Below are 15,003 nucleotides of genomic sequence, written 5' to 3'. Positions count from 1 at the left end.
TTGCTTGACTTGAAGAAGACTTAGAAGTTACATAGCTTCATTCTTCTTATTTAGCCAGAGCTGCCTTCTCTGTAACTAAGCCGCTTCTTTCTTCTCTATTCTTCCCACTTTGATCTATCTCCCTCTCTTTAGTCACTAAGGATGGAAGACCACCCCCTTCTCCCCCTTTTTGTAGAAACCCCTAGTCTGTCTCTTGAAAAACTCACTCACAATTGAAGTAAAATTTCAATTTTTTCTTCCAAAGAACTGTTCCCTTTTAATGTTATAACAACCCTCTACTTTTAATTTAGCCTCATTTTACATAGAAATAGCATAAAGAAGAAAAATTATAACCCTTTTTGAGAAAAGAATTGGGAAAGGGATTGCTGCCTCCTCCTGCGTGATCAGCAGGCTGCTGCTCATTCAGATGAGCAGCTGGAAAAGGGCAGCAAGCTGCTCACATGCATGAGTGGCTTGAAAGGGGACTTTAAGGTTCCTTTTCTCTTTTACTTTTTTTTTCTCTCTCTATTTATAGATGCACGCACATATGTCTTTTGTTTTGTTTCCCTTCTTTCTTCTCTCTCTCTTTTATATACATATATATATATTTCATATGTATATCTAGCTATCTTTTTAATCAATTTACTTGGTCAACCATATCACTCCCTGATATAGATCTATGCATTTATATATCTATATATTCAACCACCACATTGGTTAAATACTCTACCATACCAAATACCAATTTAATTTCTTACTTACTAAATTAAATAAATCTTCAAGTTTCACTATTTTGTAATGTGTGTTACTATTTGATTATTAATCAAATTTATCTCAAGCCCAATTTTTTTACAATGCGTAGGAATTATTTTTAAAATTTATTCACCACAAGAATTATTTTTCCAAACCACTCAAATATCAAAATTTTGAATAATCATATTGATTTTTGAAAATTTTGAAATAATAGTCAATTAAGCACATTTTTTTTTATTTTTTATCAAAAATTAATTCTCCAAAAATTCCATAAAATTTGATAATTACACTGGCTTCCAAATTTTCAAATAAATTGTAAGGTTATTCATTTAATGATTTTTCTTCTAAAAATTGATAGTCCAAAATCCTAAAGAATTTTAGCAATCTCACTTGTACTAAAGCTTCCAATTTATTTGTCAATCAGGCTTATTTCAGTGATTTTTACTCATAAATTAACATTCTAAAATTCTATAAATTTGTGTGAGTGTTACATTTGCACTTTCTTCAAAAGAATTTCATTCTCAAAATTTAATTTTGATTAATTATTGAGACATCTATTTAACAAGTTTTTCTCGAAACTAACAACCCAAAATCTTGTAAAATTTTGGGGTGCTACACTCACACCCCCTCAAGAGAATTTCATCCTCAAAATTCATTTATTTTAATCGTCAAGATACTATTTAATAATCAACACTCCAAAAATCTTATAAAATTTTGGGGTGTTACAATTCATGTATTTCCCATCCTGCTCCAAACATATTTCTTTTGTTATCCTTTTTTTTTCTTTTTTCATTTTTTGTAGATGGGGTAGGGCATGAGGTGGATGGATTGCTCATCTTGTTAATTGGACACCACTGTATTTTGGCTTGAGCAATTAAAGTTTTAATATCCTTAATTCATTGGATCTTTAGAAAAACTTGGATAAATAGCAATTCATTGGTAGTTATAACTTAATGGTTCTTACTGTTGATAACTGCATGGTCTCTGTGTCACTGCAATGCCCTATTCTTCCTAAACCATCAGAAGTGATACTATATTTTTTTACTTGTGAACTCTATTGGTCCTTTTTTGGATCTTTTATGCATCTAGGTTCAAGGTTTTGTCATTGCAACTATAACATTGTTCTTGTTTCCTTAGGTCTCTTCAAAAGTTGTTTTCTCTTCCTTCCAGGGAGAACTTTACAACCACGTGCTGTTGCTGTAAAGCTTTTGATCAGCGATGGAGTCTGGCTTGGTTAGAACTCAAGATGGTATTGCATCAATTGAACACTTCTTTTTGTCCTTTGGTTGCACTTGCTTGTAAAGTTCCATTTTCTGTAATCTTGAAATTGTAACTGTAGAAAAGTTGGTAAATAGAAACGGAAACAGCTTGGAGAGCAAAGAATAAAAAACTAACAAACTATAAGAATGGTTAACTACCAAAGTGGGATAATGGCATTTTGTCAGGATGAAAATGGCATGCTTAAAAAGTACTATTTGATTGATGATTATGTCCAATAGAGGACTCCTGGATGTTCCTGCAAAACACTCACTGCCTCTTGAATTGCCCTTTTGGATTTACTGTGGTACAATGCCATGGCTACCTAAGGGTTTAATCTCTCTCTTGCTAGAACTGTCATCTTAAGTTGATGTGATACAAAGATTGGACTTATGTGGTCATATAATAACTAAAAATTCTTAGGGTAGAACTTGCCTCATTTTGGTATTGTGTACCTCCATGAGTGAATCAACTTTGTGAAATCTTTTCAATTAAAGAATAGAGATTAAGTGAGATGGTTTATGTTCCAAGTACACATAATACTGATATATCTCATGAAAATGTCAAGCACTTAAATCCTCTGCAGTACAATAAAAAAATTTTGGAGTGCTGGAAGTTATTTTCAGTTATGTTCCTTTGTTGCTCCACTTTCACAAAAATAATCGATATGCAATAAATGTTAAATTTCAATCATGGAACCAGAGTTTCAAAGATACATGTCAGGCCAAATTTTTAGCGGCTAGAAGTCTTCAATTGAAGGGCCATTCATGTGATGGTGGGGGAAACAGTATTTAGACTGCTGAGCGTGGAATTTCCACTTTTGGATTTGAATCTACAGATAAGGAGGAGAGCAGCACAGGAATTGAAGAATCTGAATCTGCCAAAAATGAGGTGACTCAGAAGGATTACCCTAAACAAAGTCTGGGTTCTCTGGAAGACATGTCACGAGCTAACACTGGGGATCTCAAAGGAGGGAAAAATGTCTCACAGGGTGCAGTTCAGGCAAATGAGGATGCTTCTGGGGATGTAAACATGGAGGCTTCCATATCTTTTGATGATGCGGTAAGGGCTGGAGGACTTGGAGCTAGAGACGACATAGGTAGTTTTCTTCCAGTTGCAAGCTACTCTACTGACTTTGAGGCTTCTCTTCTTGATGCCCGAGACTATGAGGAGACACATGAAAAGAAATGCAGACCAGGTCTTGGATGGACAGAAGCCACTAGTAAGACATTTTGTTGTTAATATTGGGAATGGGGTTGTCGTGGCTCACTCCTCTAGTATCCCTGCTTTTTCGGCCCCTGGTTGATGTTGACAATGTAGTTCACATAACCTTAGTAGGAAGAACTGCCTCCTCTTAGTAGCTAATTGATATCGTAGTTGAACATATGACGAGAATTTTCTTAATGGTATAATTCCTGAAGAACTGTTTTTTTTTTTTTTTTACTGTTGTTATTTGGAGGAGGCATTGTAATACTAAAACTTGTTTGAGGCTTTAATGGCGTGGTCCTTTTTACAGTTTCTTATTGTCCTGAGGAAACTGAAATGCATCAAAATCTCAACAAAAAATGTCAAAAAACACTCCTATGCTTCTATTATAAGGAAACATATGAAAGTACAAACATTATATATTCAATAGATAGCTTTTCTTTTCCTGAGGAAAAAGGATTATTTACAGTTTATTTTCAAGCACTGTGCCTTTTGTTTACGTGCATTAAGTGCTCTTTATGGTTTTTGAAGCGTGCCATGCTGCCATTCAAGAAAATGCTATTCCTTTTTGAAAGATTTGCTGTCCAGGAGCTAGGATTGCTAATGGGTCATAGGTGGATTTCCTTTGAATGAAAGCACTCCATTGAGGGCCAAAGTGAGTTTGCCAAGCCTCCTGGGAGCTATAGTAGGGAAGATATTGCTTCACTCCAAGAGCAGCCGTTCTGCAAAATTCTAGGATTCTTTGGTTCTGGGTTAACATGTGAGCTAAGCTATCTGTTCCTGTTGAGGAGGGCATTGCAGAGGATAGAAAAGCCACTAGGTAGAAGACGTCTTCCTCTGGGGTAACCATAGATGTTCTGTCGTTCCACCTGGAATATCAAAACTAGTCGAGTCAGCTTTGAGAGCATATTAAAACATACTGAGTTATTGAAAGAGATTTGATAGTTAATGTATGGTACTTGGTTTTGTTGACTGGATAGATAAGTATAGGACCATTGATGGAGTCTGTTAGAACATTTCCAAAAACTACTTCAGCAAAGTCTTGAATTCTGCTTTTAGGAACGAGAAGGTTCAACCATGGGTGAGGGACTTCCCACAATCCCTTTTCCCGGAGTTTCAACTCTGAAATGTGCACTCTATCCAGGAAGTCGATATAGGAGACATCTGAAAGGAAGAGTGTGGACCGAATGTAACTCAACTTGGACAAAAGTACATCCACTTTCTGCATTAGTAAATAAGATTCATGGTGATGACATTGTCATGAAAGTATACTGGTGGATTGCATAAAGATTGTATGGAGTTAAAAGTTCACCTGCTTCACCGTGTCAGTGTCATCCAGGTTGAAATATTTGGCTATTTCCAGGCAGAACAGAGTTTTCCCGTCGGATTTGAACTTGCTTGCTTGAAGAGGGCTGTTGGGATTGAAGGAAGATCTCCAGTTATTCAGGATACCTGTTCTGTTGATTATGACAAATCCTTCCACATAATCAAAAGCATCTTCGGATGATATTAGATACTCTTGGTCTTTTGTGAAGATGGAAAAATCTGAATACAGCATTCTAATCCATTTTACCTGTCAAAAAAGTGGTAGGTTAGTCATAGGAACTATACTAGTATTGCTTGTGAGATAAGATAACTGAGAACCCATTATATGTTACTGATGAGAAGTTATGATGTTTTACCATTCTGGGTGCTGGTTCTAGAGAAATTCTGGCCCGGGTGATGATTCCGAACTGTCCCAGTCCTCCAAGAACAGCATAAAAGAGGTCAGCATTCTGTGTATCTGAACAGCTTACCACCTCTCCCTTCCCTGCAAGTGCACTTAGTTAAACGCTATAAAACTCTCTTGATTACACTATATAGTAGTTTTGAAAATAACTAGGTGTTGGTGTTGACCTGTGTAGTCATCAATTTGCTTGCATTTATTGTGGTCTTTTTTTTCTGGAGAGATGGTCTCCCTTGAACTATTGCCTATTGCAGGCAGTTTCTTAAGTCAAGTGTGTTTAACTTTTTTGTTATACCCACATAGGCATGAGTTAGTTATTTTCTGGTAACTTTTAGTAATTATCATTGCGATTTGATTGTAATTTTTTTATGATCGTGTGTTATCTCTGCTGATGTGGAACTTTTTTTAATATTAGGGAAACTGTATTTTTCCTATTTAGCGTGGCCGAAGTGTTTAAGAGAGATTCACACAAAGATATAGGTATTAACCTGTGACAACCTCCAGCTGATAGACATTATTTATCTGGGGCCCATGTCGAAATGTCTGTCCGCTGATTCCAGCATTTGACAAGGTTCCCCCCACAGTGAGATGAAGGTAGTCTGTCCAAGACTTTGGTGCAAGCCCATGTTTAAGACTCTCATGCAGGATATTAATCCATAGTTCTCCAGCAGAAACATCCACGTAGGGCTGCTCCCCATTGTAGAAATGCATTTCTGCTCCCTGAAGTGATTCCATGTTGATGACAATCCCTCGACAGGCTTGTGCTTGACCTTGTAGGGAATGGCCATGGCCTTTGGCAGCCACTGTGAGCTCCGACTCAGTGCCCATCTCGAAAATATGCTTGATGGTGGAGGAAATATCAGAAACGGATTTGGGATGCAGAACTGCTGATGGTAGGTGATGGTGCATGTTGCCAAAGTCCTTGGCTGCAGCCTCTGTGTTCCCGGAGCTTAAATATCCATCAAGCCTTAATGCTCTCAGTGATAAAGGGATATTTGAGTCTGTTGAGGAGACAAAAGGTTGGTTGGAACAAAGGTTGTTTCCATTAATAATGCAGCTGAAGAACATGGCTATGAGAAACCTGAGGAACACTATTAGGTTGTCTTTCCCCAGCTTGCTATAGGTTGGCGGTAACATTCTTCTAGATAGTTTATTGAGAGAAAGAGAGAGAGAGAGAGAGAGAGAGCTATTGAAGCAAAGAGAGAGGAGAGGTTTGGAAGAACTCAAGATGAGCAAAGGATGTGGGGAGAATTTAAAGGATGGCTGTGAGGACACGCATAGCGAGGGAAACTTGCATGAAGACTGTTTATCCTCCATGATTATTCTTTTCCTTTTCCTTTTTCTTTTTTGTATTTTTTGTGGTGGGGAGGGAATTTCTGGATGTGTTCCCAACACAATACAATCTCACACAAAACCAAGAAAAGAGATTCCACTCATTCTTGGTACTTTTCTGTCACAGTATCGAGTTTTTTCATCTTTAACTAGTCAATTATCTGTTAGTTTTAGCATATATAAATGACAATTTCTTTGTATTTATGACATGGGGTTTTCACTCCTGAGATGCCTTTTCCACAGCCTGGCCTTGCCCATGCGTATATAGTTGATTGGTTTGACGGGGGAAGGCCCCTACTGGTTTAAATCTTGGAATAACTTCTTTCTATATATTGTTTTGCTACCCTTTTGTTCTTGCTATTTTAAGCAAAGGTACTTTTAAATTTGACGGTGCCAAAATTTTCTCCAGAATTGACTACTACAATGCTCCTTTTTAGCTCTTGCAGCTTGAAATATTGTAAGTATGCATCAGTGTCAGATTCATTGAACGGGCGGCCCCTACTGTGTGTAATGCTGTTAGAGCTAAGTGGTGCCAAAATGAAGCATCGTGCCATGCTTCACAGGTCACTCTCAGTTTAGGGTTTGTTCTCTTGGTTTGTCTTTCACTGAGGAGCTTGCTTTAGATTCATTCTTGAGGTCGACTCCACAGACCATATTTATGCACATTTTGCTATGGTTTTCCTGTTTTTGTTTTTTGTATTTTCAAATTCAAATTTTTCAAAACACTGAACCCAACTCAATTTGTGATTTAAATGTCACAGGTTATATAGTTTTGAGTCGTGAAAATAGTCTCTATAAAGGTGCACGGGGAAAATTACATATAAAAACAATCCCCTCTCAATTGTTGCAAACTAGAGAGTCTCGAGATGCTATTTTTCGAAATAGTTTGAAAATAATTCTTAAGATCATAAACAGACAGTTGGAATTAATGGATTGGATTTTGCTCTGTTTTCTTTAATTCTTCTGATTTTATTTGGAAAGTCAAGTATGAACTATACCTGTTTATAAAATCAGCCAGACGTAGGGTTCTGGTTGTGGCTTCAAAGATTGTTGTGTGGTTCCAAACTCTGATAAATTAAAAGGAATTTGTTTTATAACTGACAATTTTACAAGACAATTAAGGTGAATTTTTTTTTATAAAAATATTATTTTTACAACTCGAGTTCATGATCTTATAATCACATAAAAATAATCTTGCTGTAATTATCAAAACTTACCTCGGATTATTACTATAGAAAAATGGAAATTGTTCTTTTTCAAAGTTCTGGAATAAAAAATCTCAAAAGGCAGGTGACAGATAAAATATAAAAACCCAAAAAGCATAAGAGAAGAGGCTTGACTATTCCCTGCATCCTCTGCCACTTACAGAAACTACTTTTAGTGTTGGATATGTAGGGGCCTGGGGGCTTGGCCCTGTGTGAGAAAGGGCCTCTCTCTCTCTGTCTGGAGGAGGAGGAGGAGGATAAGTGGACATGGCAATGACAGTTTGAATGGAGGAAACACTTCTAAAGTTAACCTATCAACTAGATATTGCCTTTGGAGGCTTAGATCCCAGAGTGGGGCAATCCCCAAAAGATGCCCTTCAGAATATACAATCCAGTTCTCCATTGATGACGCTCCCCTACCTATGCTGAAATCATTCTGTTCTTTTCTTTAAAAAGCCTTCTGATTTCAGCAGCTATACATGCTGAACAATCTTGTGTCCAAATTAACTGTATTCTTCTTGCTAATTTAACGTTTCTTTGTTCATCTCTCCTTGCCAGTGACTTAACTAGTTCAACTTCATTATCTGGCCCGGCAAGGGCTCTATTTTATTTTCTTTTTTGTTTTATTTGTTGTTCGTTGTGTTGGTTATCACAAATGGTGTTAAAGGGATTACGCAATCTACAAGAAGGGTTAGGCACATGTCATTAGAAGCTTATTTTGTGGGTAAAATGGTGAGAAAAATAAATTATATAGAATTTTACTCGATCCCTTGCATAATGCAATCCATTGAAGGGTATTGGGAAGGAAGATTTCCTGGTTTGCATGGAAAAATATGACTTTGTTTCAAGTGGGGAGTGATGGTTTTTAATAGCTTAAGGTTAATATTGTGGAGATTATCAAAATAAAAGAATTAAAGATGCAAAGTCTCAAACTTGACAAGGGAATAAAAATTGAAAATATATAAAGTGTCCATAAAGTTAACAAATTAATGAAAATGAAAAGTGAAGATCCTAATTAGGGTTGGTAAAATGACTTTAATTTGTAGGAATTTAGTCTTGCTCGTTTCAGTTGGGGTGGGATTGGTGGTCATTGATTTGGGTTAGGTTTGTGTTCGGGTTTAAGTATTTATTGAAAAAACTATTGGAGAGACTTTTAAGTATTAACAAGATTTACTATGAGAAATAATTTTAGATAAGTTATTAAAAATACAATTATATAAATATATTTCTAACAATTTTTTTTTAAATTTAGTTACATGGGCTTAAGGTTGGGCATCTTGCCTCTACTATAAGCCTTATTAAGGTGGGGATTGGATTGAAAATCTTGTCCCGTCAATAAGAGTAAGGCTTAGATTGCACGGAAATAGAAATAAGAAATGAATATGATACAAAACGAAAATAAAAAAAAGTAACATTTTTCAAAAAAAATAAGAAATGGAAACGTAAAAAAAATGCATAAAAAATATGGGATCCTTTTGTAAATATTTTTAATATAGAAAATTATAAAAAAAATAGTTATTCAATCAAATTACTCATGAACATACATGCATTTATAAAAAATATATATATAAATCTTAAGAATGCAATAAGAGAAAACACTCATCAAATTACTCACATGACATATATGGATTCGTAGATATACTCACACACAGCTATATATATGCATACATTCACAATCACAAATTCATAGCCATTTGCATACATTCAGAGAACTATATATATACATGCATTCCCAATTATACATATAGTCACATATATGGCGATCTTTGGTTATGGACGGAGTTGCAATCTCTGGTTGAAGAGGATTAGAGATGGTGGTTCTTAGGATTGTTAGACAGACAAATAATAGAACGACAAGAAAATGAAATGACGATGACAGAATGGCGGAACTACAATAAGAAAATAGAATGATGACAACAGAGACAGAGAAAATTAAGGTTAAAAGATTTTTCAAAATGAAGAAGGAATAACAAGATTTGAGTTTAGTTAGGGACATAATCTTTTTTCATGGTCAGCCGTATAAGAAATGTATTTTCAAATTTTTAAAAATTGCGAAACGACCCCAAAACATTTTTTAGTGTTTCTTGGCATTTTAGGGTACAAAACAATTTAGATTGTCTATGCATTAGAGAGCAAGGCGAGGTACAAAGGCAGGAACTGGGAATTGAGTTCAGGGATGGGGCATGCATGCCCTGACCCGTTGCCAACCCGCTAATGCTAACTAATAGGGTTGAAGACAGCATCTTTTTCCAGCAAAAATACAACACATAAATACAGTTATATATGAAATTCCCTATATGTGTGTGCGTGTGGTTAGCTTATGAGTGGCGCGCGCCGGGGGGGTGCTTCTTTGGATTCATGATGGTTGAGCCTAAACCTTTTCAACCTATTTAGAGAGATGAAAATGGGCTGAGCAGTACCACAACATTCTTATGCGTATAGTTGCCTCAAATGTCATTATATGTTCGGTGGATTGGGGATCAATAACAAGAACAACTCAGTAGCTAGCAGGCTTCAGGTTTTAGACTTTAGGCTTAGGCTAGGCATGGCTCAAGCCTAAAGGAACCCATATCAGATACCAGATCTAGCCAAGCTAGCCTGTATTTCTAGCTTTAATTTAATTGGCTTTGCAGTCTGAGAGGAGAGACGTGGCTAGCTGATATGAGAAGATGTTAACTTTTTGTGTAAAGTTGGTGAAAATATATGTATATATGTATGTATAATGTATCCATATATATATATATATATATATCTGTGTGTGTGTGGGTGTGGGTGACAGTGTCGTCACTAGGCCATTAGAGCTATATAGCACAAAAGAAGTGAGGCTCTCTTTGATCTGAATTCTTGAAATGTTCCTAAGGTGTCGACACATTTTGTACCATTTTGTATTAATAAGCACGAGTTTTGAATGATATGAAATGAATTGGTGTAATTTTTGCCTCAAGTGTTGACATATCTTGTACCATATTTACATTAAAATTTAGATTGAATGATATGGTTTGAATTGATATGATATTCATTTGAGCGTTGACATAACTTTAAAACTTATGAATAATTAACAATATAATTTTACTTGATATATCTTGTAGCATTTTTCATTAAAATTATAAAAAAAATTGCCAACTAGGGCGAGCCGAAATAGGGTGTTGAGAGGTTTGCAACCAAATTTCAACTCACCCCAATTGACAAAAAATTAATATAGCAATGTTATATTAGAAATATTATAATTTATATTTATATAATATTTGCTCTAAAGTTATTAACGTTTATTTCAAGAGATCTGTGTATTTTGTACCATCTCAAGTTAAAACATATAATTTCAAATTATTGCAATGGTCAATCATCTCAAGTGTTGACATAATTTGTACCATATTTTAAAGTGGTCTTGATCAAAGTTGTATTGGTGAACTAGCAATATATGAAAACCTAGCAGTTGGGAATAGATTTTTTTTGTTTCTTCTTTTGTGTGTAATCTTTGATCAGAAGCCAGAGAATATATCATATGCTGTCCAATTATCTTATCATGTTCCCTACCCTATCTACATTCCACTCTCATCATGTCTCTTTGTCTCTACTTTCTTTTATAGGGATCTCTTCTTTCCTCCATTGTTTTCAACTCTTCACTGATTCTTCCCCTTCACATATACATACATATATATATATATATTAAGTTATATACATATATATATTGATGGAAACCAAGATAGCAAAATGGTTTAATTTTTAAATAACACACATCTCATCATATGTCATACCATGGCTTTCTTTTTAGCTAATAAAAATATAGGTTTCAGAATAAATCAAGAGATACAAACTAGATACCAACCAAGATAATAACTCGTGGTCGTATCATAAAAAATAATTAAGTTAGCAAAAATCACGCTTGAGTCATCTCGAATCAAACTATATAAACCCAATAACTCAAAAAATAAAAAGGGATTAAGACCTTAATTTACTTAATTACTATTAGGGTATTACGCTCATTTTTTGAAATCCAAACACTATCTTAACCGTTAGAGCTTTTTTCCAGGAGGCAAAAGTCCGCAATATTTAGTAGATAATGATTCGGGTTCTAAACTCCCAGCATCATATATATATATATATATAATATTCTTTAAATATCCATTAACAACTAATTACTAAACTAATTGGTGCCATTAAAAAAGCTCCATAAAATCTCATCGCCCATGGTTTTTCTAGAAGTTCCATGCATGATATCAAGCATTAAAGCTATGTTTGGAACAAGGAATTTTAATTTGATGGGAAAACAAATTAATGTAACTTAGTCACACACACACATATTTATATTCTTTTTCTTTCACGAATGGTAACTAAGAAAATAGTGTAAAAGTTATCATATAATCAAAGCTTCCTTCAAGTTAATGAGCTGCTACATAGCTGGGATCTTTATCAAAAGCTTGTTTGTAGCTTACAAGACACTCACAAACACAAAAAGAAAGTTCTTTTGGGGGAAGAAGATGACTTCACTTTTACATGTTTCTATCTCTTCCTCTGGATTTGAAACAACTTTTGCTTTTTCCAAACCCTAAAAGGCCACCTTATTAGAAGGCTCTCTTGATTAGGTCTTCGGACAAAGCAGCCAAAGGGTTGGCTAAATAGACGGCCAAGTTTCTTCTTCTTTTGCTAGTTAATTAACAGACGATGAAGCCCTCTTGTCTCTCAATATCTTTTTTTTTTTTTAAGTGTTGAAAAAAGATTAATGTGAATTAATTATTTGTCGGATTTTTAATTTCTTCACAAAAAAATAATATGTGAATAAGAGTATATACATTAATTATTATTTTTTCTCAAACCCCACTACTTTCATACATTTGAATCACATTATTTCTTGTGTCATAATCATCACTTTTTTACGCCTAGATAAAAAGTTGCATACCTACTATTAGTCTCGTGCATATGAATCAGACTATTTCTTGTGTCAAAACCGTCACTTTTCTATGACATGATCAAAAATTACATGACTATATTCAACTATAACTAAGTATATTGGGAACATGCCAACAATGAGACCCTATGGAGTTCAAGTCTCTTTTGTGTTTTGCTAGCTTTAGGTTTAGATCTTGTAGATATTTGGTAGGTTTCAGTACATCAGCCCAAGTCATTCGCCTTAAAGATTGAATATGAATTAAACCCTACTTCTCAATTATGTCTAGCAAGAAACTATGGCCTAACTCTTGGAGTGAGCCCTAGTAGGGATTGGTAATTGTTAAAACTTTCTAAAATGAGCTAGAAAAGAGAAATATTTAATGATATCTCAAAAACTTTATAACCCTAATTAAAAAAAGATCAACATGTGGGAACAGTCAATGACTATGCATGACTCAGTGTAATATTTATGAATCACAATTTTCGGTTCAAAAATTTGGGCTAAGTGAGGTGAAAACTCCATTTTACCTTACATACACATTTATTGTAAAAGTACAAATTAAATGGGATTTTCACCTCACTTGACCTAAATTTTTGGCCCAAATTCTGAATGGAAAATTATTTTCTTACTTTTAATAACTATTTGTTCTTGCATGGTATCGAACAATATATATATTAGATGCTAATGGTGGGTTTTTTCCTCCTTTTTTTCTCACAAAATTCATAATATGTGTGGCTTTCTTTTTGTAGAGAGTATAATTGAGTAGGAAACTATATATACACATACATATAAATAGTAAGCACTTAAACTTTAATTTTAAACTAATTTAAAAGTGAAAAGTATTTTAAAAATAAAAAACATATAATAGCTTTCGAAAAAAAGGGGCCAAACCTACTGGCCACAAACCCAACCTAGCCTAGGCCAGCCATGAGCCATGCGAGGCCCTTCCTTCTCAAAATGAGCTAAGCTCAACATTGGTTTGTTTCATGAGAAGTCATCAAAGATGAACGAGTTTATTTGACATCTTTAATGTAGACATTTAAATCTAATAAGTATAACCATTTTTATACATATTTATCCTTTCTTTATGACCCAAGGGTACTTGATCATGCGACTATTTTCGTGACCATCGCCACTGAACACTGAGTGCACTAATATTTAATGGTCTTTTTTATTCCATTTTTAAAAATTTAAAGCTATCCAAAACAACCCACTTTAATGGACTTTGATCCATGCTCCGTAGACTACTACGTATTTCCCTACCAATAAAAGCTAATTTCCAAAATCTCGACAAATAGGATCTAAAGCATCTATTAGATAAGATCATCTCCCTATCTCAGTCTAGCTTCATTATAAGGTATGTCTAATAATCTAATTCTAGTGCAAGAAATGGTCCACTGCTTGAAAAGGAAATTTGGTTAATTAGGGATCTCATGGCTATATATATATATATAGATAGATAGATATCAAGCTCAACTTCCTATCTAAATCTGATCATTTCATTTCATATATGATTAAATGTTTGATAAAAAGGAAAGGGGTAATTCATTTCATGGATCTTCCTCAAGCTCAACTTCCTATCTAAATCTCAGCTAGAATAGTCATCATTGCATCAATGCAATGGCTTTTACTATTATCATCATCATCAGTTGATCCCTAGAGGAAAATTCCATCCTCGATCGGGGTCTTAGACAGGATGATCGATCCCTTGTCCTCATTTCACTTTTATCATTAGTGTAGAAGCTTTACTTAAGCATATGGTACGTAATATGATTAGGGCATTAACAAATGACTTCACTTAATTTATTTTCTAAAGCTAATCAAAATATATAATGCTACAAAAGTCCAAAAATGTTTAGATCTTCATAGTTGCCTCCTTGGTTAATTTATATATAAACACCTCCAAGGATAAGAGAAGGGGAAGTGCAACATATATACCTTTTATCTTAAAAGAGGAAAGGTAACTATGACACATCTTGATCTTCATCTCTTCCCGAAACGATAATCAAGGAGTTACTACTACTTATCTTGGTCTTCCTCTATTTCAAAAATGATCGAGGGGCTTAATTGATCTTTTAATTTACTTGCCAAGCAAGGTTGGAAAGTGTAGTGCAATGAGGTAGATCAATCAAAGAGTCTGGATCAAGGAGAAGGTTAATTAAGAACACTTTTAGGCAACATTCATCATAAGCAATATTAATCCCTAAGATTCTTATTATACCTCCCTATCCTAGTAATATTACTTGGTGTTGGTTTTTGAATTGCAACTTTGCTTAATTTCTCTACCAAATTAGTGTTCCAATCTCTAAGCTCAATCAGAGGTTTCCCCAAGCATGGGCTTTCTATTTTGAAATCAAATATATAACCCTTAATTATAGCATACCATGGAAGAATATATATGTCCTTCCAACAATAGAAAAACTGTCCATTTGAAGTAATGCCATTTGAAAATTAAAGTTATGAATGAATGGTAGACACAAGTGTATATATTAATATGATTATATCTACTGCATTTCAAGTCCCCCTAACATTATGACCTCTAACTTGGTAAGATCCACTTGGGAAATAGACCAACATCATGTAACCTATAAAAGGTAAATCGGATAATAATGGAGATAAAAAAGGCTAAGCAATGAAATTCCTAATCCATTGGTCAC

At 34.6% G+C, this 15,003-nt stretch overlaps 2 protein-coding genes across 7 annotated transcripts in view; one reads left to right on the top strand and one right to left on the bottom strand.

Moving 5' to 3' along the window:
- The window catches only part of LOC127788577 (uncharacterized), a 30,716-nt gene extending 27,091 nt beyond the window's left edge, over positions 1–3,625 (top strand). For 4 of the 6 annotated variants that reach the window (XM_052317034.1, XM_052317033.1, XM_052317038.1 and 1 more), the window contains exons 2-3: positions 1,903–1,981; positions 2,828–3,625. In XM_052317034.1, coding sequence (XP_052172994.1) covers positions 1,951–1,981; positions 2,828–3,231 — 435 coding nt within the window. In that variant the 5' untranslated portion in view covers positions 1,903–1,950 and the 3' untranslated portion in view covers positions 3,232–3,625. Of the gene's footprint in view, positions 1–1,869; positions 1,982–2,827 lie in introns of all 6 variants that reach the window. The other 2 variants (XM_052317036.1, XM_052317035.1) reach the window with 1 other exon arrangement.
- On the bottom strand, positions 3,601–6,125 carry LOC127788575 (cytokinin dehydrogenase 1-like). Its single transcript, XM_052317032.1, has 5 exons — positions 5,410–6,125; positions 4,878–5,005; positions 4,508–4,768; positions 4,155–4,417; positions 3,601–4,064 (listed from the first exon to the last, which is right to left on the bottom strand). The coding sequence occupies exons 1-5, from the start codon at positions 6,056–6,058 to the stop codon at positions 3,743–3,745; spliced, it is 1,623 nt and encodes a 540-aa protein (XP_052172992.1). The 5' UTR covers positions 6,059–6,125; the 3' UTR covers positions 3,601–3,742.
- Positions 6,126–15,003: the final 8,878 nt, after the last annotated feature.

Source organism: Diospyros lotus, chromosome 13 (genome assembly GCF_014633365.1).
Source record: "Diospyros lotus cultivar Yz01 chromosome 13, ASM1463336v1, whole genome shotgun sequence".
Classification (NCBI taxonomy): Eukaryota; Viridiplantae; Streptophyta; class Magnoliopsida; order Ericales; family Ebenaceae; genus Diospyros; species Diospyros lotus.
This window is presented reverse-complemented; position numbering and strand designations above follow the sequence as displayed.

Bases quoted from the DNA above. Each gene is read 5' to 3' on its own strand.
- LOC127788575 (XM_052317032.1), bottom strand. From the start codon at position 6,058: ATGTTACCGCCAACCTATAGCAAGCTGGGGAAAGACAACCTAATAGTG. The intron at 4,418-4,507 runs GTGAACTTTTAA...TTACTAATGCAG, and splicing joins ACACTGACACGGTGAAGCAG to AAAGTGGATGTACTTTTGTC. The intron at 4,065-4,154 runs GTACCATACATT...TTGATATTCCAG, and splicing joins TATCCAGTCAACAAAACCAA to GTGGAACGACAGAACATCTA.